The sequence below is a fragment of the Glandiceps talaboti genome, chromosome 22 (genome assembly GCF_964340395.1).
Source record: "Glandiceps talaboti chromosome 22, keGlaTala1.1, whole genome shotgun sequence".
Taxonomy (NCBI): domain Eukaryota; kingdom Metazoa; phylum Hemichordata; class Enteropneusta; family Spengelidae; genus Glandiceps; species Glandiceps talaboti.
This window is the reverse complement of record NC_135570.1, coordinates 2,662,501-2,687,500: the sequence shown is the minus strand read 5'-3', so window position 1 is coordinate 2,687,500 and position 25,000 is coordinate 2,662,501. Positions and strand designations below refer to the sequence as shown.

Genomic DNA, 25,000 nt, shown 5'->3' with positions numbered 1-25,000 from the left:
GTAAATTTTAAGAAGTCTATACATTACTGTCATAGTAATAATTATACCTAAAATTAAAAAGAAAGTTAAAAATAGAGAGTTCAAAAAACAGAGAAATACAAAAGTTGTGTACTTACAAATTTTGGAGGAAATGCAATTTGTATTGAACAGTGAAGAGGATACAAGTGTTTGACTCCTACACACACACTACATAAAAAAGTCAAATATTTCAAATTGCTATCAGAACGCCTACAAAGATGATAACTGTTTAGAGTATGGTGACACCACTTTTCATATTTTATGTTATTATAGACTTATAATCAAAGTATCTATTTGCATTCTTTCTTCTCATAAATTATTATTATGAAATTCCTTTTTCAACAGAAGATGTAATCCAAGATTCAGTCCATTAAGTTATAGACTTTGCAACACAGAAGGTTGTCTACTCGACATTGAAAACAATACAAGTCAAGCTTTTTTAGGAGTCTGACCTATTCCCTGGCATTAAATAAGTTATAACCAAACCATAACTTTAACTAACTTGAATATAAAATATGTATCTGCCAATCCACTGATTTACATTCTTTTAATATTTTAGAATCAAATCCTATTTCTTAAACCTAACCACAATAGAAACTCCCTAACTTGATTGTGTATCTATTGTATAGCATGTAGTCTGACGATCGATATTCTTGCCAAGATGTTTCATCTTCTCATTCATTCTATTATTGAAATTTCATTCCAGCTTCATGTTCTACTTATAGTAATAACTATTGAAAATACATGAAATACTTATACGTTGATAGTTAAGTGGCCAAATGGATGAGGATAGGGTATTCATTTGACTTTTAATTTATAAAACAATTTTATCTCAGCTTCTTACTTGAATGTGAAACAGAGTCAGTGTTTGTAACTCAACAAATTCCAATAGATTAATAGATGTACAAAATCTTTGTTATTGTACATACAATAACAAATTTTTTTATACACTTTTTAAGCTTTTTGCTATGTATTGAGTAATAAACACAGACTTGGTCTATGCTGTTTCACATAGATTTTACAGTTTAGAATCTAAAAGAGTTTAGAAGTCACAAACCATCAACTCATGTGATGTGGTCTACTGCACTTTCAATGTGTTTGAATTGGCTATAGAGAACTTCACAAGCACAGGTACTCATGCAAATACCATGAATTACACTGCGCATCCATCACATACAGATCATGGGGTATGTTCGAAGCCATTATAACATAATAAGTAACTGCTTGAGTTGCTGATTTCTGACAAATACTGCTTTACCTAATACACACTCACCCAATAAATTTGACCAGATGGATATTTTGATAAAGTATGTAACACAGGAGTGACGATATTAAATAAAGACCCACATCAAAATATATGATACAAAACTCATACCCTGTTCTGACACATTGATACAAAAACTGACTTCATCAAAATTACATGTCAAAACTTGATTTCACTTTTAATTACGTATTATTATTAAAGTTGACAGGAATTGTTTTCCCATCAGAGGTTTAATTTAATATGCTACTCTCAGTGTTCACTATACAGGTATGCTCTATTATACAGGAAGTAAAGGGTTAATCTAATGAATTTTCTGACACTTAGCGTCCAGTGTTTGTCATATTTTCTTACCAATAAACTACTAATAGTATATCTAATAACATCTCAGCCAACCCATTTTAGTTACCATAGCAACACTGGATGTGAATAAGACAAATCTAAATCTGCCTTTTTTAAACATAAAAATATTTGCTACTTGTGGTAAAATGGGTAGCGATTCTATGCAAGATCTACTTGGAAATAACGAGTTTTCTATTCTATTCTATTCTATTCTATTCTATTCTATTCTATTCTATTCTATTCTATACTATTCTATTCTATTCTATACTATACTATTCTATTCTATTCTATTCTATTCTATTCTATACTATTCTATTCTTCTGATATGAAAACGGCCAAGCAAAAACAGAGAATATGGTTTTCAATACAAACCTAACTACTTGATAATGTCTGTGCAAAGAGTTGACATTTTGAACAATTTTCATGAATACGAACATTATGAGTGTGGCAGGTGAAATAACAAAATAAACAATTAAAGAGCCATCATACATTTATTTCAGACAGAGAAGAGATATGTATCTGGTACTGAAATTCAACCAATTATTAATCACCACTGTGAATTTCACGGCTCAAGTCATTACTTTAAGATATATTTTCATGTGAAAATTTAGCATTCTTTTAGTAATAAATAATATTATTATTATTATTGAAGCTATGCAATATTTAGTATGCCAATTCAACATTGCAAATAGGCTTAGTCCCAAAAGCATATGTTTTAGTCATGATTGAACCACTATAAATGTGAAGTACAGTGAATTCACAGCGCATGTCAATATGTCTGTCAAGAAGCTATGCAATATTTAGTATGCCAATTCAATATTGCAAATAGAGTTGTTCCCAAAAGCCATGTTTCAGCCATGATATATTCCCAAGGTGAATGTATAATTAAACATTCAGAAAGTACAGGTGAGGGGATGCCAGTATTTTAAAGTTACGAATCTATGTTCTTAAATTAACAATGTATAACTGTGGGGTGGCAGTAGTATGGCAGAGTGGGATGGAGGTGTGTATGTGTGTGAGTGTGTGTGTGGTGGTGGTGGGGGGGGGGGTGGGTGTTGGGGTTGGGTGTGTGTGTATATGTGTGTGTATGTGTGTGTGTAAGTGTATATGTGTGTCTGTGTGTGTGTGTGTGCATCTGTGGGTGGGTGTGTGTGTGCATGTGTACACATGTGTATTGGTTTAAGGAATATACACATACACACAGACAGGTAGAAAGATGCACATTGACAAATCTTCTGTGTATTACTATTACATGTCACAGTTTATATAAATCACTAAAATCGGTCAAGGTAGAAGAAATGCAGTTTACAGAGAAGCAAACCACATCCATTGCTAAATAATTCCTCTGTGCTGGTAAGTAAGATGTACAGATGGCATGGATGGCCAGATGGAAGGATGACAGACTAATGGAACCCTCCTTCGGGTGTCACCCACTGGAGGCTAAAAAATAGAGGAGCAGACTACACCCATTGCCTTCCTCTGTGCTGGTAAGAAAGACAGATGCATGGAGGGACAGATGAAAGACAATCCAATGTAATCACCCTTCTGGACATCACCTGTTGGGAGCTAACATACAGAGAAGCAGACCATACCCATTGCCTTCCTCTGTGCTGGTAAGAAAGACAGATGCATGGAGGGACAGATGAAAGACAATCCAATGTAATCACCCTTCTGGACATCACCTGTTGGGAGCTAACATACAGAGAAGCAGACCACACCCATTGCTTTCCTCTGTGCTGGTAAGAAAGACAGATGCATGGAGGGACAGATGAAAGACAAACCAATGTAATCACCCTTCTGGACATCACCTGTTGGGAGCTAACATACAGAGAAGCAGACCACACCCATTGCTTTCCTCTGTGCTGGTAAGATTCTGGGTAGTCAATCAATTGTACTTCATTATCCTATTGAAAGACACTATTAATGTAAATGTTGCCATCCTTGACTTGTGATCTTCAGCGGCGTAACTCAGCATATGAACAGCAATGCAATTACAGCACCTTCAAAAATCACCCATGCAATTCAGCAACTCATAAAACTTCAAAGGGAGACCTTGCAATTTGTACCCCATAAATCAATAAGGCATATACTCTACTTAATTCCTCCACTTGTTATTTGTCACAGAATACTAGTATTGCATTGATAAAATGACTGCTAGTTAAGCTTCTTGTAGGTGCAGTGACGTACATGAAACAATCCCTATACACATTACTAATACCTGTGGACAGTCTAGGCTCTCGTTGCATGTTAAATAGATCTGTATAGTATACATAATGAACTTGTTAAAAGAAAAAAACCTGCAGTCAGATATATTTCTACCTTTAGTACACTTGTATTGATTACTGTTATCAACTTAAAGGAAAAGTCCAGTCAGACTTATTTCTGTCTTTAGTATACTTGTATTGATTACTGCTATCAACTTTAATAAATTTATACCCTGGTAGTTCTGTGTCGCAACATACATCAACTCATTTGTTGTCTGCAGTACTTGAAATATGAGTCAAAATGGTCAAAATCTACATCCATATTCCCAATATGACATAAAATGTGCTCAAGTAAACATAATCATACTACTCTCCAATACACTGTGATTACTTTACACAGCTGGAAAATATATGGTAACCTAAGGGGTTTATTACTCATGCTTGTCTCTCGACTTGTAGTGACAAGGACCCTTAGGTCACTTGCATTTTCCTTGGCGGAATAAAGAAAAATGTTGGGGATCAATTTCTAATTATTGATCAATACAAATTTTTTTAGCTAAATGTGAAATTAATCATACTGTTTCGTGAACAGGCCTCTGGATATCTGTAGCATTATGTGTTATTGTGTGTATATGTCTGCATAACAGAAAATTGCTGGGAGCAATTCCCAGTACAAAAAAAATTGTATTAAAAAAATGTGAAATTAATCATACAGTTTTATGAAGAGTCCTGGCAAGCTGTCAAGTAGTGAGTTACAGCAAAAAAATATTAGATTCTAAGATTTCTGAAAGAATTATAAAATTATACTCATAAGGAATTCATTATCATAATATGATTACTCAATGTTTAACTTTGTATGATATTATTTCTTATAAATATTTTGATATCATGGAATGCTTACAAATATAAAAGTTATGATTTTTTGAAATGCCAAATATCCATGTGTTCACAATAATCTCAATCTGGTTAATTTATGAACTCATGCCATGTCGTATATACTTCCTCGTCTTTCAGAGTATGTTTTTTTATAAATTTTCTTATAGAATTTATGAAAAGTTTGCTATTATCAGCTTTTTCTAGATATGCTGTTTTTAGTATGATGTCCTTGAACTTAAATATCTCAAAATAAACTTGATTATCTCAAAATAAACTTGATTATCTCAAAATAAACTTGACAATATCTCAAAATCAAGATATTAGAAATGTTTTCTTTGTTTTGTAGCCATGTTTTTCTCTATCTGCCAATCACAACACATTAACAAGATGTCAAAGGTCAAGCTATACACAGTGTCAAAGTTCAAACTATTGCTCAGTCACCTGGGTTACCTCAAAATAGATGTAAACATTTTGTTTACTTGGTGTAAATAAACTGGAACAAAATGAGAGACCCCAGGTCACATTATTCTTTCTTAGTTGCAAATCTTTTGCCGTGCATAGCCAAACCTCTACTGTATTTGATAACAGTCGACTGTGTTATATTTAGTTTTATCTATAATTAATTTCATATTTGAATCAACAGAAATTTTGACAGGTTTAATAAGCTAAGGCATAAATTTTGAATGTTGTTGACTGTACTTGGCCCAGTATTGACTATGTCAACAGTAAAGTGAAGCATGTACTAGCTATCATTGCATTGGTGATACAGTGGTTGGTTACAAGTAAATATTGTAGGGTCAAGTGTACTGTAAATGTTAGGGAGGCCCAACAATAGAACTATTTGTACACCTAATATAACAATAATACAAGTACTAATACTAAATACATGTTTCATACGTATATGAAGTTTTCTCACATTGTGCTATAGAATTATTACTCCTGGCATGGAACTCCTATAGTGACATAACAGTCCCTGTACTTCCACAACTCCCTTGTGAACATACCGTCAATCCATTGCAGCCTTTATTGAACACATATTGCCTGGCCATGATGGCTATAGCACCCGTTTATTACACCCGAGGGACTGTGAGTTACCAGAATCACATGAAATAGCATGTGATTCTGGTAACTCACAGTCACGAGGGAATCATGAATGAATGTGAATCATGGCACAGCATTATCACTAGGTATATTATAAAAGCACATATGATTAAAGCATTCACATTGCAACCTCTATCCTACCAGGTCCCCAATTATACAGCTGGGTTAACTGAGGCAAAATTGTGGTTCAAATCTTTACCAAGGACTAGCATTCAAGAACAAATGGCAGTGACAGGGCTTGGACCTGCAAGATACAGATTCTGAGCTGGCACTACTTACCATTCCACCATCACGACTCTTTGCATGCCAAAGTGGTATTATAAGTCCACAACATTTTCCTTACTCTAAAGTCATTTAACTGTGGTTCCAAAACAATATTATTGTTCAACAATACATGTATGCCATGTAGATCTGATTTCTGATTTTCTGTTACTTCGGTTCTGAATCTAATTGGCTGGGTTACTGAATCTATTGTTAATATCTGTAGGCACATTTCTTAGACTATATATATATAGCTTACAATTTTGCAGCCTATATAATTTGCAGATGGTAGACCACACTATTCTTGTCATTTGCAAGAAAGGGTATACGCATGTCATATTTTTGAATTTTGTAACAGAACCTGATTCATGATCAGATCTTTTTAGCCTTTAAATTGAATATTTTGGTTGTAAATTAACCAAAATCAAAGAATTCATTGATTACTGGTATCCAACAAAGACATGGCTGTGTTAGTTTTAAGTTTTGGAGTTAAAATAAACTGTAATTATTGAGATATCAGAGTTTCTTATCTACAGTATCATGCCTAAAAGATGTTTACAGCTATCTATTTGTAATCATACACATAGGTCAAGGGTTGGAGGTCAAAAGTCATTTACAGGATTTGGCCTAGATATGAAAGTTCAGAAATGTATCTAATACCAATGTCCCTGGCATTTTAATGGCTTTACCATCACATCTTGTTCATATCTACTCCCTTTCTCTATTTCAGTCTTTTCTGTTTGACTTTCTCAATGGGTGTATTAATAAACAAGATTTTGCTTATAAACCCACAAATTTGCCAATTTGAAATTTTAATATAAAGGATCACTGAAACAAGTTTAAGAATGGGTGAACATAAATTGCATAGAGTAAATATATTATTTGAAGATATCAAATATCTCACATGCAATAATTAAGTTCTAGAAATGACAAGCTTTATTGCAAGTAAATTTGAGGTTTTGTCGACATCATGCTGCAGTGTCCCTGTCTGTCTGTCTCCCTCCTTCTCCACCCCCCCCCCCATCCCAGCCCAATCCCTCCCTTTCTCACCTTTGTTCTGCCTCTGCCTCTGCTAATTTCCTAGCCTTTTCTTGTTGTGCTTCTTCAATGAGTTGTTCATAGGGTTTGTCATCTTTGTGATCACCCATGACCCACGTCCAGATCTTACCCTCAGCATCTGGTAAAAACTTCACCCTCTTTCTCTTACCTGAAAATCAAAAATAAATAAAGTTTGTTAACAAAATCCTCTCAAGTTTTGCTCTGAAAAATTAACCAAGATTTAGATCATTCCAACGTCGTAAGCCACCGCCTCTTTACGGCACTCTAACATTGTATTAAAGCCACCACCTCTTTATGTCACCGTCCAAAATGTACCATATTTTGTTGCTTCAGTAGAAATATGAGCTCTGGCTTTAATACAAGAATGAAATCACTCTAGACTTGTGAATTTCTTTCAAAGCTATGAAAAATATATTGATTGCACATCAACTGATTATATTTATCATTTTCATCCTGTTGGATTACTAAACTTTGACAGCAAATCATGTACACTAAGTTAAACAACTTAGATAGGTATTACTTTCTCATGTATACTGGCCGTGGACAAGATCCACTTAAATTTACCCAGCAAGTATCTCTTATATATCTGTAAAATGATAAGATTGTACTCAGGAGGCCTGCAATAAAATCACTCTCATTCCAACACAGTCAAATCTATGAATGGTATGCTAGCATTGCTACTAATTTCTCAATAAAGGCAAATTGATTTACGGAATATGGTATGTAATCACTCATGTTTCAACATAGAGAAATTGGTCACGGGAACTCTAATACTAGTCCGGAGGCTATCTGTGCAGGGATTTGAATCTTAAGATCTCTCTTAAGAGATTCAAAGCCATGGATTGCCTCTGGATTTAAACTAATATATTACCCATGTTGAGAAACTGATCAATGGTTTATGACATCAGTACTGTATTACTCACTTCAATAGAATGAGATAGCAGGATCTAATTGTAAAAGTAGCCGGTAAACTGTGACAAATAGGCAGTAATATTTAGGAACAAGACTCATATATCTACCTCATGACAGAAATGTACTGGTTGAAATGAAGAATTTTTAAACAATTCCTGAAAAAGTATCTGGCAAAACATTTCAGAGTACTTGGTTGTTTTTGCTGGCCACTTATCTATATCGATCCCTGTGATATTGCATATTGTCACAGATGATCATATACAACATTTAGACTTGCCAACTATGTATGTTTCAATATATATAGACCAAAGTGGTCAATAGTATACTAAGTATTGTATGTTCCAATGTAGTCCTTGCAGACGGTGCATGGGTCTAGATTACTGCCATGACCCTCGACAACACAGGATGCGTTAATTCTTTAGTTACCATCATTTCTGGCAAGCCCAGGTTTCACGGCTGGCTCGTCGCAGGACGGAGAAGGAAGGGACAACTTACTCCGCAAGCAGGACTAGTTCCAATATAAACAAACTGGTCAATGACATACATGTAGTATATACTGGTTACTGAATTACAATGGCTTAATTCTAATCTAGCTATTTAGTGATCAAGACTCACCAAAATTGTACGTTCCAACATAGACAAATTGGTCGATGGTAATACAGTGTACATTCAGGCATAAGTGTTCAATGATATGGCCATACACTACATTACAGTTACATTTGCTATAACACATATTCACTGTACTGGTATGTTACATCCACTCTCACTTCAATACATACAAATTGGTCAACAGCATACATGACTATGTTTACATTGTTAACAGCAATTAGACTGTAACATTTTCTTACGCTCAACTTAGTTTTTCTTTTTACCCAATATCAACTCAATTTATTTTACCCTACAGTAAACAATGACAATACATTGCAAGGATTCCTCTAGCATAGTTAAAACCCTTCAGCAAATGATTTCACCAAAACAAACATCCTCTCAGCCTTCTCAGTGACCCATGGTGTAAAGCTTCGGCCTTTAGAGACATGATATTGTAACATTATCTGGTTTCACAGTGTGTTTATGCTTGGCTAGACATTTTGAAATTTTTACGAAAAGTTATTCTTCTATCCCAAATCTGGACCTGGGTGCCCAAAATTATTTTGAATGTAAAATTTTCAACAATTAAATTTTACCAGGTTTCTCTATCATCACGTGGTTTCACAATACATTCATGTTTGGAAAGTTTTTAAGGGAGATTGAAGATCTATGCAAATTGAAAATCTATGCACGTTCCACCAAGATTACGACAAAACAATTGTAAATTTACCAGGTCTCTCAATCTGCATGTGGTTTCATAATATATGTTCATGTTTAGAATTTTCTTTTTACAAATGGATATTGAAAATGTACACAAGAATTCCCCCAAGCTTTACAATGATGTTAGATTGCCTTACCTCAAATTAGTCCTCAAATCTGCAGCTTTTTCTACAATATCCATACATCTACAAATCATTCTTCGTTCTAATTGCGTATCCTTGTAGCATAAAGGCTTGACTCATGTTCAGGTGTGAGTCACTATTAATCACTGCTAATTTATTACAGATAGGCTACAACTTTCTTAAAGGTGAGTGGAGAAAAGCTTTCAAATAAATCTTAAGTGACAAATTTTGAATCCAATGATTTATCCTAGAAGTGGTTTTCAGGAAACATTATACAAGAAGATATAACCCCCCTGTGACATAAAAGTGCAATTAGGCTTAAGAATTGTAATATTGATATAGCTACTTTCATTTCTTACATTTCTTTGCACAGTCATTAGAAATACAATTGCAACTTAGGGAGTCTTATTGCTCCTCAGAGATGATGTCTGATATGCACCCTTATGCCAGTAGTATTTCTTTATCCAGTAGAAAAGAAATACTAGCATTGATTTATGAAATGATATATTAATATCTCAAATAGAGGATTGAAAACAAAGAGATGTTGCTAAGTTTAAGATATCAAATATTAGATCCAGGCATTCTATAACTAGTGATGTTAATATACTCTGGAAATTTCAGTCAAAATATTACAATTTAGTAAATTTTTTCTAACTTCTTTTTTTTTTAGCTGGAATGCATGAGTATATTATAATTGCTGACTTTAAAATGATATCATTCTTGAATATTGAAGTACATGATGCTACAATCCTAAAATTTTACGTTGAATTTTACAACTTTTTATCGTATATAATTACCGGGTACTCATTTCAAAATGATGCTATTATTTCAATTTCACTTAAGTTCCAATTTTAACATATTTCACATTTTCATCTGGAAATTTCAGCTGAGATATTACAACTTGGTAAATTCTAATTCATTTTCTGTTTTAAACTACAATTCAAAGACTGTATAACTGCTGACTTAACAATCATATTATTTTCTAACTTGACTCTGATCATTACAATATATATTAAAAATTTCAGTTTAATTATTACAACTTGGTAAATTCTTATTTCATTCTATTCAACATTTCTGGATTGAGCTGCAATTTAAGGAATATATAATTACTGAATTGAAAATTATATTATTATTCCAGTTTCATTTTGAATATTATAATATAATTTCATCTTCAAATTTGATGCTAAATATTAGATTACCATACCCAATATTGCTTCCAATTCAATTCGATGGTGAGCACATGCATTGAACCCAGGCAATAATTTTCTGTATCACACCCTTACACACTGCCCAAATATGGCAAGTGACGCACTCGTTGATATCCATTCACTCAGTGATTTGGCTTTGTTAATTTCTACACTATTTTTTATGTTTTTTGCGAGAAAAAAATTATTTCACTGTCAATTTATGTGATTATGTGATTGAAATGATGTTTCCATGCCACTACATGGGGTATATGATAAAACCTTTATGGCCTGGATATGGGTTTTGCAGATCTTGGCCGTACAGCTTCTTAAGTTAAAGTCGGACCCCTTTGTTATACAACCTCAGTTCACAAAACCCATATCCGGGCAGTAACGATTATTCCTTTCACTTTTTGACAATTTCAGCATTCAGAAGCAATTTATGAAGTATATAAATTTTAACTGAATTATCATTAGTCCCATTTTAACTTTAAATATAAAAATATATGTTTTTGATCTGAAAATTTCAGTTTAATATTCCAATTACGTCATATTTTGAAAATTAGACACAGAATGAGGCTGAGATAAAGTATACAAATAATGACAATGAACTTGATATTCAAATAAGAAGCAATTCAAAGAGTATTTAACAGCTGATTTAAATGATTATTAGTCTCATTTTAACACTAAAAGATATATGTTTTAATCTAAAAATTTTAGTTTAATATTATAATTATGTCATATTTTGAAAATTTAGACATGAAGCATGGTTTATATATAGTACACAAATAACGACTTGATGAACTTGATATTATTATTTGAATATCAGAAGTTGATTCATTCACGATGTAATAAAATATGGTGTTATTTTTATGACTACATTTATGCATATGGCACACACTATTACTACAGGGTGTGTTGTTCTTGTTTTTTTATGAGAAATTTAGTCAGAGAAATGACTAACAGAATTCAAATCTATCACTCTACTGATTTTATTTTTAATTCAATCCTAACCCTGTTTTTTTCTATATCCTTCTAAACCTTCTATTGATGGCCTTGTTGTAATATCTTACAATCATAGTAGTTGTAACTGGGGCTATTTTTTTATATCATAATTTATGTTCTCCTTCTTTATCTATTTACAATGTTGTATTTAGTGAAGCATATCTATGATTGCTCAGTGGTCAAACCTTGTAAGTATCCCATAATTTTACACTGTTATATTTGGTGAAGCATATATGATTGCTCAGTGGTCAAACCTTGTAAGTATCCCATAATTTTACACTGTTATATTTGGTGAAGCATATATGATTGCTCAGTGGTCAAACCTTGTAAGTATCTCGTAATTTTACACTGTTATATTTGGTGAAGCATATATGATTGCTCAGTGGTCAAACCTTGTAAGTATCCCATAATTTTATGTTGTTATATTTGGTTAAACATATACGATTGCACAGTCTCCAAATCCTGTCAGCATCACATAAATTTCCATATTTTCCATGCCTATTTGTGGTACATTCCTGATAAAGTTGATGAGATGTCAGTGATAATTAGGGATTTGTTTCCAACAAATGTTTTTGACTGAGTAGAAATTATCATTTGATAATATGAACCCAGAGACTATGACCATTCACTCTTGTAAAATTCAAATTTGTTGAAAAACAATTAAATGATTATTTATATTGTTTACATACAGACATCAAGCCTGGGTACACAGTGACATCAACTACAGAGGTACTTCATCTAATAAGAAAGAACGAACCATTTACAGTAGAGTTTAATATATTTTGGAAAAGTGAAAGTAACGCTTTCATTCACATCTGTGTATTGTTACCTGTGATAAGTTTATCTCTGATGTTGTTTGTTGGTTAAATTATACTGTGGTGAAAATTGAATCACTTTCACTGGTAAATTCTTAATAACTACGGGTAGTGGGTGATAATCAGTAATTTCTACAGTGGTTACAAGTATACTGTCTTACAGTAAGCCAATATTAAGAAGACCCAAAGTGTGAAAATATGTCTTTTGCTTAAAATGTTTTTGTACGAAAATAAATAAGTTTATATTACCCCAAAACTTTCTATGATAGACTTGGAATTTCATTCCACTGAAAAAAGAAAGATTATAGTATAGAGTTGAACAAAAACTGGGTGGACGCCCTGCACAGTGGTATGAAAACTACATGGACACCTTGTCAAATTACAGGACCATAATACAGTGGTACAAAACTTGGGTGGACACCTTGCACAGTGGTATGAAATCTACATGGCCGCCTTGTCAAATTGATGTGATACAAAAATTGGGTGGACACCTTGTCAAATTAACAGTGGTGCGAAAACTACATGGATGTCTTGTCAAATTAATGTGATACAAAACATTGGGTGGATACCTTGTCCAATTAACACAGTGGTACGAAAACTACATGGATGCCTTGTCAAATTGATGTGATACAAAAATTGGGTGGATGCCTTGTCAAATTACAGGGCCATAATACAGTGGTACAAAACTTGGGTGGACACCTTGCACAGTAGTATGAAAACTACATGGACACCTTGCCAAATTAATGTGATGCAAAAAATTGGGTGGACGCAATTGTCAAATTAACACAGTTGTCCGAAAACTGCATGGACACCTTGTCAAATTGATGTGATACAAAAATTGGGTGGACGCCTTGTCAAATTACAGGGCCATAATACAGTGGTACAAAACTTGGGTGGACACCTTGCACAGTAGTATGAAAACTACATGGACACCTTGCCAAATTAATGTGATACAAAAAAATGGGTGGCCGCCTTGTCAAATGAATGTGATATGCATCAGTGGAAGGCCATATTGAATGAATGTACACAGAACATTTCAAATGAATTGGAATTAATAGTGTGCTTCTCCTTTGGCCTTCAGAATGGTTACAAACATGCACAATGTCTGTAGATAAATTATAAACTGAGTAATATCAATGAAAGTTTGCTCTCCAAGTTCTCATTATAGAAATCCCATGTGTATTACACATCATAGTATGTTTGCATTTCATGTATGAATTATTTCCATTGTTTCGTCCTAACTCTGTCGTATTAGCACGATTCATAAAATTTTAGTAGTTGAATCCTTTCAGAGAGAGTAATTGTCCTTACAGTTTTTTAAAGACCCCATAAAAACAAATTTCACTGACTTGGTTACAGTTTTGTATCAATACCTTTAGATATTGCTATACTTGCCTTGACTTTTCGTTAACAGTTCCCAGTCGACTAACAGTATAACTTGAAAATAAACAAATGAATTTTATTCACAGCTGAACTATTATTTTGCTCTAACCATGCTAATTTCTGCAACCTTCTTTTACTTTGATATATCCTACATTATAATAATAACCTAAAATCCTACAAGAATCTACAATCATCAAAAAATAATACAACCTAAGTTTTAGACAACCAACCAGTCTGAGTAGCTTTTTTAAAAAATTAGTTCAAAACAAAACTGCGCTGGGTTTAGCTTGCTGATTCTGAATACATCAAACATAAAATTTTAGTTAAAAGAACACAAGGCAATGTTGAAGCCATAAATTCAAAGAAAGTCGTACATTTCTGTTTATGTCAAAATAACTATATACATTTATTAGTCTTACCTTGAGATGTTGCACCATCTAAAACTTAGTGAGTAAATAATCAAATAAACCCCAAATGACCGTTTTGTGTAATGTAGCTAGCAGGAATCTTGTTTGAATTTACTAAAGGTTTCCATTGCATACCTTACTGTATTGTTCTAAAAAGAGTCATCAAAACCAGTCTTAACAGCTACTGATCCCTTGCAAAAATTCAAAAACACTCAAGCCATGTTTGTTTTTCTTCGTCTTTCTTTTCTCAGGTGTACAAAGAGTACAGAGACACTTCCCTTTGCTTAGTACACTAAAACTTGTACACTTCAACAAAACCACTTGTCAAGCGTTGCTCCATTATAAAAGGAATCTTACCTTTGTCCAACTCTGAGCACTATTGGCTTTCCCGATTACAGACAAAGCTGCGACATGAAAAACAATCCAGTGAGAAAGTCAGAGGCACTATGTAAATCCTCCCTCCTCACAGAATAAGTTTCACAGTGCTAACTGTTCATACAAATCTCTCAATTATGAACAACAAACAGATGAAATGTGAACCTTGGCTGATGGATTGTCCCGTTCTGTGTCACCTATTAACTTAACATCACATTATCTCAACTCAAGCCTCTTCTTTAACATCGTAATCATTCAGAACTCGAGGCTATCAAGATGTACAATATAATGAATTTAAAACGAAACCACATATCTGCTTGTCAATGTGCTGTACATACCTAAAACAAGGAAGATATCATCTCTGTGTGATATTGTAGTTTTGCCAAGGTTTGCCAAGGTTTTAGAATCTCTCACAATAGAAAGGGCAAATCTGTACAAATTTGCACAATTTCCTGCACAGTAACTCAAATTTCTGACATAAACATATAAAAAGCGTAAGAAACACAGGTACATTTCCTCTTACAGGGTTGAGAATCAAACCAACGATCATACACAACACGTACCTGATTACAGCGCTGCAAGATAGTAAAACCACTTGAAACGAGTTAGATACTACTGTTACAGACATTCTCATAAATTTCACGCTGTCTCATTTAAATTTTCTGACCCCCTAGACAACCTTTCAGTCAAGGTTACTACAACTATTTCAGTGCACTTAGGCGGGACATCTGTCAGTTTGGCAGTCCTAACTCTACATCAACAACACACTTACATTTAGATTGATATGACACATACTCAGGATGAATACTAAATCAGAGAGACACTGCCTGAAACAATCAGGAATGAAAACAAACAGCTAATAACAATCAGCTGAAACCAAAAAAAACAACAAACTCTATCTTAAATAAACAAACTGTGGATTTAACTGTAAATCTAGCTAGCTCATTCATGCATCTCCAATGAGATATGCTAATTATATGCTAATCTTGATATGCTAATTATATGCTAATCTTGATACCAGTTTAGATGTAAATATATGCTAATATGTATGCTAATACATATATGCTAATTATCAAAAGGCTGTTACTTTTAATATTCAAGCTAACATATAATCAGGTTTTCTCAGTGTTTTACTCAGGGAAGTATAATTGAGTTCCCCAGTCATTTTGAAAGGAATTCCAAACAAACTTATGGTTTACTCTCTCGGAAACTTATGCTAGTTTTACCTGACTTGCAGTTAGTGGATTCACCATGCAACCAGAGTTTTAGTAAAAGCTTTTTCAGAACCCTGCATGGTGACTGGACTACTTTTTAATATTTAGCACACAGTTTGTTTTCAACACATTTTACCATGGCATGGTAGGAGGAGGATATACAAAGGTGATTTTACAACCAGTAACACTGAAGTAAAGCACTTTCTCTATGTGCTACACTCATTTATCATGTTTATAGCATTCAGAATAAGTGTAAAAGTATACTGTTTCAATTGGTTTATTTACAAGCCTAGAGCATGTGGCCTTCCCAACTAATGTGGTCAATTAGCAAATGAAACAATATACTTTTACACTTGATATGAATGCTATAAACAATTGTGGTACATACAGAAAATGCTTTACTTTGGTGTTATGGGTTGTACTTATTCCTGCTGTTCTCAACAATATGCTATGATAATAAAAATTCTACTGTGTTTTACTATAACCTTTTAGAACACCTGTGCTAGAAATCAGGAAATGGTTACTTTAGATGGTTTAGTCAGTTTCTTATACACACCAACTATCAATCTTTCATACATGGTGGTCGTTGTTAGTGTGTAGGAGAGGGGCCCTTGGGGGTGGGGACACTGAATGTTGATGTTGTAGTGTGTAATAGAGGGGGTGGGAGCAATGAATGTTCATGTTGTAGTGTGCAGGAGGAGGGGGTGGGGACACTGAATGTTGATGTTGTAGTGTGTAGGAGAGGGGGTGGGACCACTGAATGTTCATGTTGTAGTGTGTACGGGTGGGTGGGTGGGTGGATGTACATGTTTAGTCAGTTTCTTTTTGTTAATTCAACTGCATGTCATTCTTTAATTTGTGGGGAAGAAGGTACATTATGTAGAGGTGGTAACTGAGTGCATGTGTGTGTGTGTACATGTGCATTTTGTGTGTGTGTGTGTGTGTGTGTGTGTGTGTGTGTGCGTGTGCGAGGGGGGGGGTGATATAACATGAGGCACAAGGTAAAATTCATCGCCATATTATATATCCTTTACAAAGTGTAAGATGAATACTTGAACTTTACCATCCCAGTACAAAACTGCAATGGTACTTGTTGTCTTGATGTCAATGGATTTGTATATATCGCATACATCTCGTTTATACTTCCATGGTGTAACACACACCTTGACAAGTACATTGATAACAAATCACTGAGCAAGGATAACAGGTTTGGTTTCGCTGTTCCAACTTGTCCTGTCTGCTCTAATTTACCGATAGTCAGTGAAAATCCTTCATACTATTATTATCCAAACAAATCAAGAATGGACCCTGGTTACTGAGTTCTGCTTGCAGACATTGTATGGGATGTGATATTGACAATGTACGTCCCTCAACACCAAGAGGGACAATTGTCAGAATTGAGTCATGACTTACTCCAGACTGCAAGCAGGACTAGGACCCTGGATGCTTTCTATAGTACAAATCACACATGGTATGTCATATGGTTGGATTCCCTGCATAGTACATTGCTCAGACTTGATTAACAAGCTGTGACTTAATGAATGCTTCAAACCACAATTGAATTACTCAAATAATAACATGTCTACGCTGACTGAATCTGTGACTCTGAATCTTGCTAACACTCTGACCTGTGACTCTGCTTGCTAATACTCTGTGACTCTGCTTGCTAACACTGATTCAATCAATGCCTATCTACTGGCTAAATCTGTAACTTCACAACACTTGTTCACAATATCCTGTCTACTGGCTGAATCGGTGACTTCAGTACACTTGTTCCCTGTTGGTAAATAAGTGTAGTAGAGTCACAGATTCAGTCAGTAGACAGGCTATAGTGAATGAGTGTGGTGGAGTCATAGATTTAGTCAGTAGACAGGTTATAGTAAATGAGTGTGGTGGAGTCACAGATTCAGCCAGCAGAAAGGTTATCGTAAATGAGTGTGGTGGAGTCACAGATTCAGCAGAAAGGCTTGTAAAATAGTAACTATAAGTTGAACAGTTCCCAACAGAAACAAGACAGTTCTCGACAAAAATGATTGGCAAGTTGTTATATCATGCACCGACTTTCTTTTTCCCCCAATACAATTATCCTCCAAAGTTAGTATCCCTTAGAACAGCTCCATGAGATAACTTGATAAGTAAAACTTAATCTAATGAATTCTATAGACTAGAACTGAATTGTATTTTTGTGGTGACAATATCCCAGGAGGTATTTGTGATAATTAGTATAACAAATCGCATTCTAAGGGAGGGGAGATAAATTGATAAATTCTGACTGACAGCTTTATATTCATAATCAAAACTAATGACTTGGATTTAATAAGTAAATGTACGGGAAAATGCAGGATTCTCTCTGGGCTATTACAGGGTTAGAAATAATCTCCCAAGAGATTTATACAGACAAAAGAAACACATTTACTTTGTGTTCTGATGAGAACACTAAATCTAGAGAAGGGTTAATTGGGTAGACATTCTAATCTGAGTTCTGGTGACAACACTAAAATTTACAGAGAAGGGTTAATTGTGTAGATAGTCTACTCTGAGTTCTGGTGACAACACTAATTTAGAGAAGGGTTTCGGTAGACAGTCTAATCTGAGGTCGATACATACAAAGGGAACACATATTCACAAAACTATATTTGTATTTTGATAAAATCATGAAAACTGGAAAATATTACTTGTTACGTCGATTTTGGGGCCTTAGTAACAGAAATAGGAAATCTGGTAAAACTTGCATAGATTTCAATATCCTGTACAATAATTGGAACCCTGATGAAATAAAACTGACTATCAAAAGTGGCCATATGGATGAGAATTGGGTATTTATTTTGGATTTTTAATTTATAAAATAAATTCATAATAGCTTCCTACCTGAAAAATCAACATGAAACAACATGAAGTCCTTGTTTGTAACTCAATAAATGACCGATAAGTGTGTAAAATGTTTGTTATTGTATGTACAATAACATTTTTTAGATCTTTGCAATGTATTGAGTTACAAACACAAACATTGTCAATGTTGTTTCACATTGATTTTTCAAGTAGGAAGCCATGCAAAAATTGTTTTATACATTAAAAATCCAAAATAAATACCCAATCCTCATCCATATGGCCACTTTAATATGTATATTTGCTCAAATGAATGTAATCATATCCAAGCAAACATTCATTGTAAACCATGTTATAACCCTCTGAACACCACCATCCTAAATGTGCTTGCCAGTCATTGCATTAGCAGAAATATGTGTTCTGGCTAGCAAGAATGAAGCAACCAGGATTATCAAAAGCTGTTGAGCAACAACAAAACTCCTTTGCATAATTTCACATCAATTGTATGGAATGGTAGAGAATTCTCTGTACCTGCAATATAGCATTTTTACCTTAGGCTAGATGGTCAACATTTCAAAGTATAACTTCTTTGCAAATGGACCTGGGGCCGGGAAACATAAATAAACTTAACTATGAAACTAGAACAAGATCAACTTATTTTCACAAGTACCGATAGTAAAGCATGTGTAGTGTGTAGAGCTGAAATCATGGTGTCGACCAGGAAATCAAGTGAGTGTTATTTTTATTATACACCTAGGGAGTCATTCTATTTCAGGTAATGGGCATTGGTATAATTATGTATGTATGCAGGTGAACTATGATTTTCAAAAAGTAGTTGTTATAATTGCTCTTTAATTCAAATTAACAATTTTTAATAATTTATTTGAGGATATTGGATCCTTAAAGTGTGCCAAGTACAGGACATTCATTTCCTCTATAGAACAGAACAATACAGTTATTTTCCTTTCAGTCTCCATCACTTTCAAGTAACCGGCATTCATCTATCACTCTCTGAAGACCAATACCATTTAAGCAATAGCCTAAAACCTCTCTGTGTTCAGAGTCTGTGAAGTCACTTTTCCATCTCATTTATTCGTTTTTGAGTTGTAATACCACAGTCGCTCCTGTGTCTACCGGTACATCGTTTCTTGGTGGAAAATATGTGACTGTATGATAAATAAATTCCTCTTTATTATGTAGTTGGAGGAAACAGGTGTATTTTAGTGAAAATGCAGAATTTGTCATTCAAACATCAACTGTTTCCTGTAGGCCATCTTGGAAATGAGTTGAGAACAATCCAGTACTAACAGTAAATGACATGGCAGATCAAATGGAAAGTTTGGATGGAAGGTGAACATGCATGCAAGCAGTTGCCCTGCGAGGGCGCAATTCAAGAGGTGGGCTACACCAACAGAAATTTAAGCAATATCATACTTTGTATCAGATGCTCCAAAACATCTAGGAAGTACAGAAGGTACTGATATTACTAGTTTCAAACTGAACAAGTCTTCATTCCAGACAAAGTATATTAAAATATTATGATTTTCCAAACCTTGACACTAGCCCTGAAATTACCTACTTTGAATTTGTTCTCATTCCACATAGCATTTGAGTATAGAAATTCAAATTTACCAGAGTTTCTAGTCATTTTACATATGAAGGTTCTCTATCAGTGATTTTGTTGAGGGTGAAATAGGTAAAACCTACCAGAGTTCTCCCCATATTTTAACAGGTTTTTCGATTGGTATTTTTGTTAAGGACAGTAAGTAGGTAAAATGTACCTGAGTTCCCCTGTCATTTCATCAGATTTCCTACCAGTGTTTTTGTTAAGGGTGGTAAATAGGTAAAACCTACCTGAGTTCCCCAGTCATTTTACCAGGGTTTCCTACCAGTGTTTTTGTTAAGGGTGGTAAGCACGGTAGGTAAAATCTACCTGAGTTCCCCAGTCATTTTACCAGGGTTTCCTACCAGTGAGCAATGGTAAACAGGTCAACAGAAACTTACCTAGCTTGTTTGGTTTGATTTCATTATTCTTTTTCATATCTTCTTCAACCTTCACATTCCACCGTCTAACCTGTTCCTCTCTCATCTTACAAAATAAGACCTGTTTCTGGTCCTCCGAGAGCTCAGCCAGGAGTTCTGGCTCTATGTACATATCACGTAATATTTGTTGCAACATCTTGATGGTTCCCCTTCAGTCACCTGTGAGCTAAAACATAAACGGGAAGATATCAGTTTTTAAAACAAAGTTTGATGGCAAAATATTTTCATTAATTTAGATAATAATGATAGTACAGTGTAAGTTTTTTATATATCACTTTCCAGCTCAGTGCTCAAAATGATTTTCCATTGTTACCCCTGGCATGGACCTATAGCAACACAATAGTCCTTTACACCACCTGAACTTCCTGGGGAGCATACTGGGTATAATCTATTGTAGCCTCTGTAAGTGAATAGGATAAATCCATCATGTAGTGAGTTTGACTGTGAATGTGGGTGTAATGTATAAATATAATGATGATGAGGCAGTTGTATCCTGAATATCAAGTCATTACCATAAAGGGAGATATGATATTTATTTTTATTCATAGTAAATTTTTGACATTAGTCAGGTAGTCCACACAGGTGATGAACACCTATAAACGTGGACCCCAAAACCAATATACATAGATATAAAAGATAACCAGCAAAAACTACAGTTACAATATAAAATAATCGGAAACACCAAAATTTACATTTATAGTGCTTGCGCTGTGGTAAAAGGGTTAAAAGACACTTCGTACAATGAACTGACACTATATATTTGCAGCAAATAAAACTGGGCACAAAAATGCCTCATTCATTTTCTTTACTAACAGAACTTCTTGTGAGTCACTGCATAGTAAGAGATTGGGGAACATCAAATTCTGGTGCATTACTAGAAATTGTGTGCATCAGTGGCATGTCAAATTGGCTTAGTTAGAGAGCACACTGGTCACTACATAGTAAGAGATAGGGGAACATCAAATTTTGGTGGGTCACTGTCACACTGACCTGATGTATAAATGAGTGCACAATCATTCCATGTACAAAAAATCAAATAAACTAAATAACATTATTGAAATTTGCTGTTTGAGATACACAATATATTACATGAACATTTACAGAACCTCATGATGTGTGGGTGGGTGTCAGTGCGGGTTAGCCTACATGCTATTCATTCGGATTTGAAATTAAAAGATTGTTGGAAGAGTCTGATCTTCAGATTTAAAAGCCAACGGATAGCCTCTAGACTAGTAAGGGTACTCAGGGGACAAGCACTTAGCTTCACTTGTTGTGGAGAACACCTCAAGTACTTGTGCTAAAACTGAGAGTGTGCCACGCTAGCACTGACATGTCATGGTGTTCTAGTTGTCATAATATACAATGTCTAGAAACTAGGCATGTTGAACAAGGAGTGATGGAAGCCGTTTACATCAGGGCACTTAAACCATACTTGAATAGAGACAAATGTCCAGGCATCAGTATGACCCCTATTTGGCTCATGTGTAAGTAAGGGAGGTACTAGGTTACTGTGTGCTTTGAATAGCGGGTCTATCTGTTGACAGCGACTGACATGTGCAGTCTAAAATTTCAGGTCCAATTTTCAAGTTTGTGCTTTTTAATAGAACAAAAGTTTAATTCATAATTAGGAATAACTAGTGATTCATCGTTGCTGAGTCAGTCATTGCTATTTCAATGTGTCTGCCCTTCTTATACATGTGATTATCTTTGCTTTCTTTTTATACATTCATCATGTCATTTTGTGCAAGTATCCTTTGTTTAAATAGTTTTCTATGTTTCATTTTTCTTTCACTGTTAAACAAAGAAATGTCTGCTTTGGGACAATAAGGATATGATTATTATATCTGATATAGTACATGTACCCGGTATTGTGTTATATGCTACTGTACTGCTAAAGATCATTTGAATAACGAAAGCTATTTTGTCAGAACAACCAATTGCTTTGCTTGTTACATAACAAGTAGATATCTTCAACATTAAGCAACCAGAATAATATCCTGTCTTAAAATTTCAAACTAAAAAAACATTATAATGTCAAATAAACTTGATTGGACTCTGCAGCTCTTCAGCTTTTTGTAAAACAAGAAAGAAGACAGCGCCCTCATTGATGCACTAAGAAATGCTAATTGGAATTGATTTGTACTGTTTTCTCTGATGTGTTTTTTCGCTATAAAAAATCTCTTGAAAGTACTTGTTTATTCATACCATTTCCATTGCTTTGTCACACTGCCACCAGTCTTTAATACCACACATAGAGAGGTATACAAAGACAAAAGTGATTACACATCTAGTATTGTCACAACTGAGAGACAAAGTCAGCCCTAGCTTGGCCTCGCACTAAAAAACAGAGATAAAAAAAACCTTCTCTAAGGGGAAATATAGCTCTGGAAAGGCATTGGCCCTACCAGTGGCTTACACCTGGCTAATTACACAAAATTAAAACATGATCTGATACTCTGTACCTAAAAGTAGTTGTGAAAAGGGAAACTTGAAAATACAAAGTATTACCACATTAACCCTAGCTACTTTGGATCCATCAGTGTACAGCCTTCACTAACATGGAAGTTAATGTATACACAGTCTGTTGATTTGTATTCGTGGCAATTTCCAAAGTTGGAATTTTGAAGTACTTTGATCAGAATATAAACTACTGTTTATTTGCATGTTTTATAACCAATGGTCATGCATGAATTGTTTCTACTACTTTGCACATGTACAGCTTATTTTACAAATATAACATTCTTTTTTCATTGGCTACAGTATTAAAGCACTGAATGGTCTAGTGCTATCCGTGCATTGAATCTCAAGATAGACTATTCAAATACTAGTACCACTTGTAGCATCTAGACATTGTTGAACATCATCACTGCAAGTATATGTTTTCTGTATCTTGGCCTATGAACCTTCCTAGCTAGGAACATATACATGTGATTCTGTTTTGGTTGGCCTTACACATAGATTGTCCATAGACCCTCCCCCATAGACCGTCGAACAATATGATGGAAGGCTGTGGGTTCTCCTTAGATTTTAAAATGCAGCCACTTGGCAGAATGTTATAGTCCACTGTTAGTCTGCTATCCAATGTGTCTGGACTACCACCAAGGACTGATGTATTGTACCATACTACTTCACAGTCGGATAGTGGAGTGCATGGAGTGCTGTCAAAGACTGTATTTTAGAGTTGAATTGAGGAGTGGGCCCAAGACTTACACTTGTCATAGCCCAGAGACTTGCCGTTCATCATCCTGTTATTTCCGATTGTTCTGGCAGACACAAGTATCAAGCTTGGAGGCCAAGTCCCTCGGCTAGACGACGTGACCTAGCCAAGGATCTAGTCTAGCTTTGAGATGAATTCCACTACAGGGGTCCCTCATTGACAAGACAACCAGCTGGTGCAGATTCTGGATATATTTCTCAATTTGTAGTACATCAAAATATACCACTGACCCCTGACTTCATCAATGACCCTTGACCTAGTTCACAGCTGGGTTCTGATCAACTTTGGTTACCAGAGTCACAAATTTTGGCAAATTGTCAATCTAAAACCAAGTCAGTTCTGTAATTGAGTTGACTTGTATTGTGTTCCTGGTGTAACATTTATACAGGTATTGTTTGGGTCCAATTGTTTAGTTGCTGTTAAATTTAGACTGTCATAATGACAAAGGTACAAGAAAATATCAAAAACAACTAATAGCTAGTACCCTTCTGAACTTCAGGTAGTTTTTTGGTCTATATAATGGACAGAAACTGTTTGGTAAATAACATGCTACATATATGTATTTTTTCCGAGTGGGATTATAATATATCCTACCAGAGGGGTATTTGTTTGTACACGAAAAAAACTACAAGTTGGGAAAAACAAGATTAGAGGATCAGTAGTACACTAAAAGATTAATTATTGTTTGCAGATACATGTGTAAATGTAATTAGAGCCATTTCAACATTCGGTACAGAATTATCAAAATGATGAATAATTAGGTTACTAAAAGGGAACAGCGCTCCAGGAAATAGAGACATTTTCATAAACTATTTGCATTCCAGGGAGTAACTTCCTGATTTTACATCACTTACAATTACATGTGATCTCAGAAATATATCAAGTTGATTTTGTAACTTTATATGCTATCTTTGCTATGTGATATTTTACCATGGGAATCAGCAGAAATAATGTATTCAAGTTGCACACTGAATGGTGACCAGGAAGGGTGGTGCATTTTGGGTCTGACTTGGTCGTTTTGATATCATTTTTATATCAAATGATTTGATCAAACTGAGCTCAGAAAT

At 34.6% G+C, this 25,000-nt stretch overlaps 1 protein-coding gene across 4 annotated transcripts in view; it reads right to left on the bottom strand.

Annotated features, from left to right (window-relative positions):
• LOC144452337 (SH2 domain-containing protein 4B-like) overlaps positions 1-25,000 on the bottom strand; it is a 44,408-nt gene that overhangs the window by 14,197 nt on the left and 5,211 nt on the right. Inside the window, exons 2-3 of one of the 4 annotated variants that reach the window (XM_078143414.1) lie at positions 20,678-20,882; positions 7,114-7,270 (exon numbers count right to left, since the gene is read on the bottom strand). In XM_078143414.1, coding sequence (XP_077999540.1) covers positions 7,114-7,270; positions 20,678-20,852 — 332 coding nt within the window. In that variant the 5' untranslated portion in view covers positions 20,853-20,882. Of the gene's footprint in view, positions 1-7,113; positions 7,271-9,479; positions 9,538-14,615; positions 14,665-15,196; positions 15,250-20,677; positions 20,883-25,000 lie in introns of those variants that run through there. The other 3 variants (XM_078143416.1, XM_078143417.1, XM_078143418.1) reach the window with 3 other exon arrangements.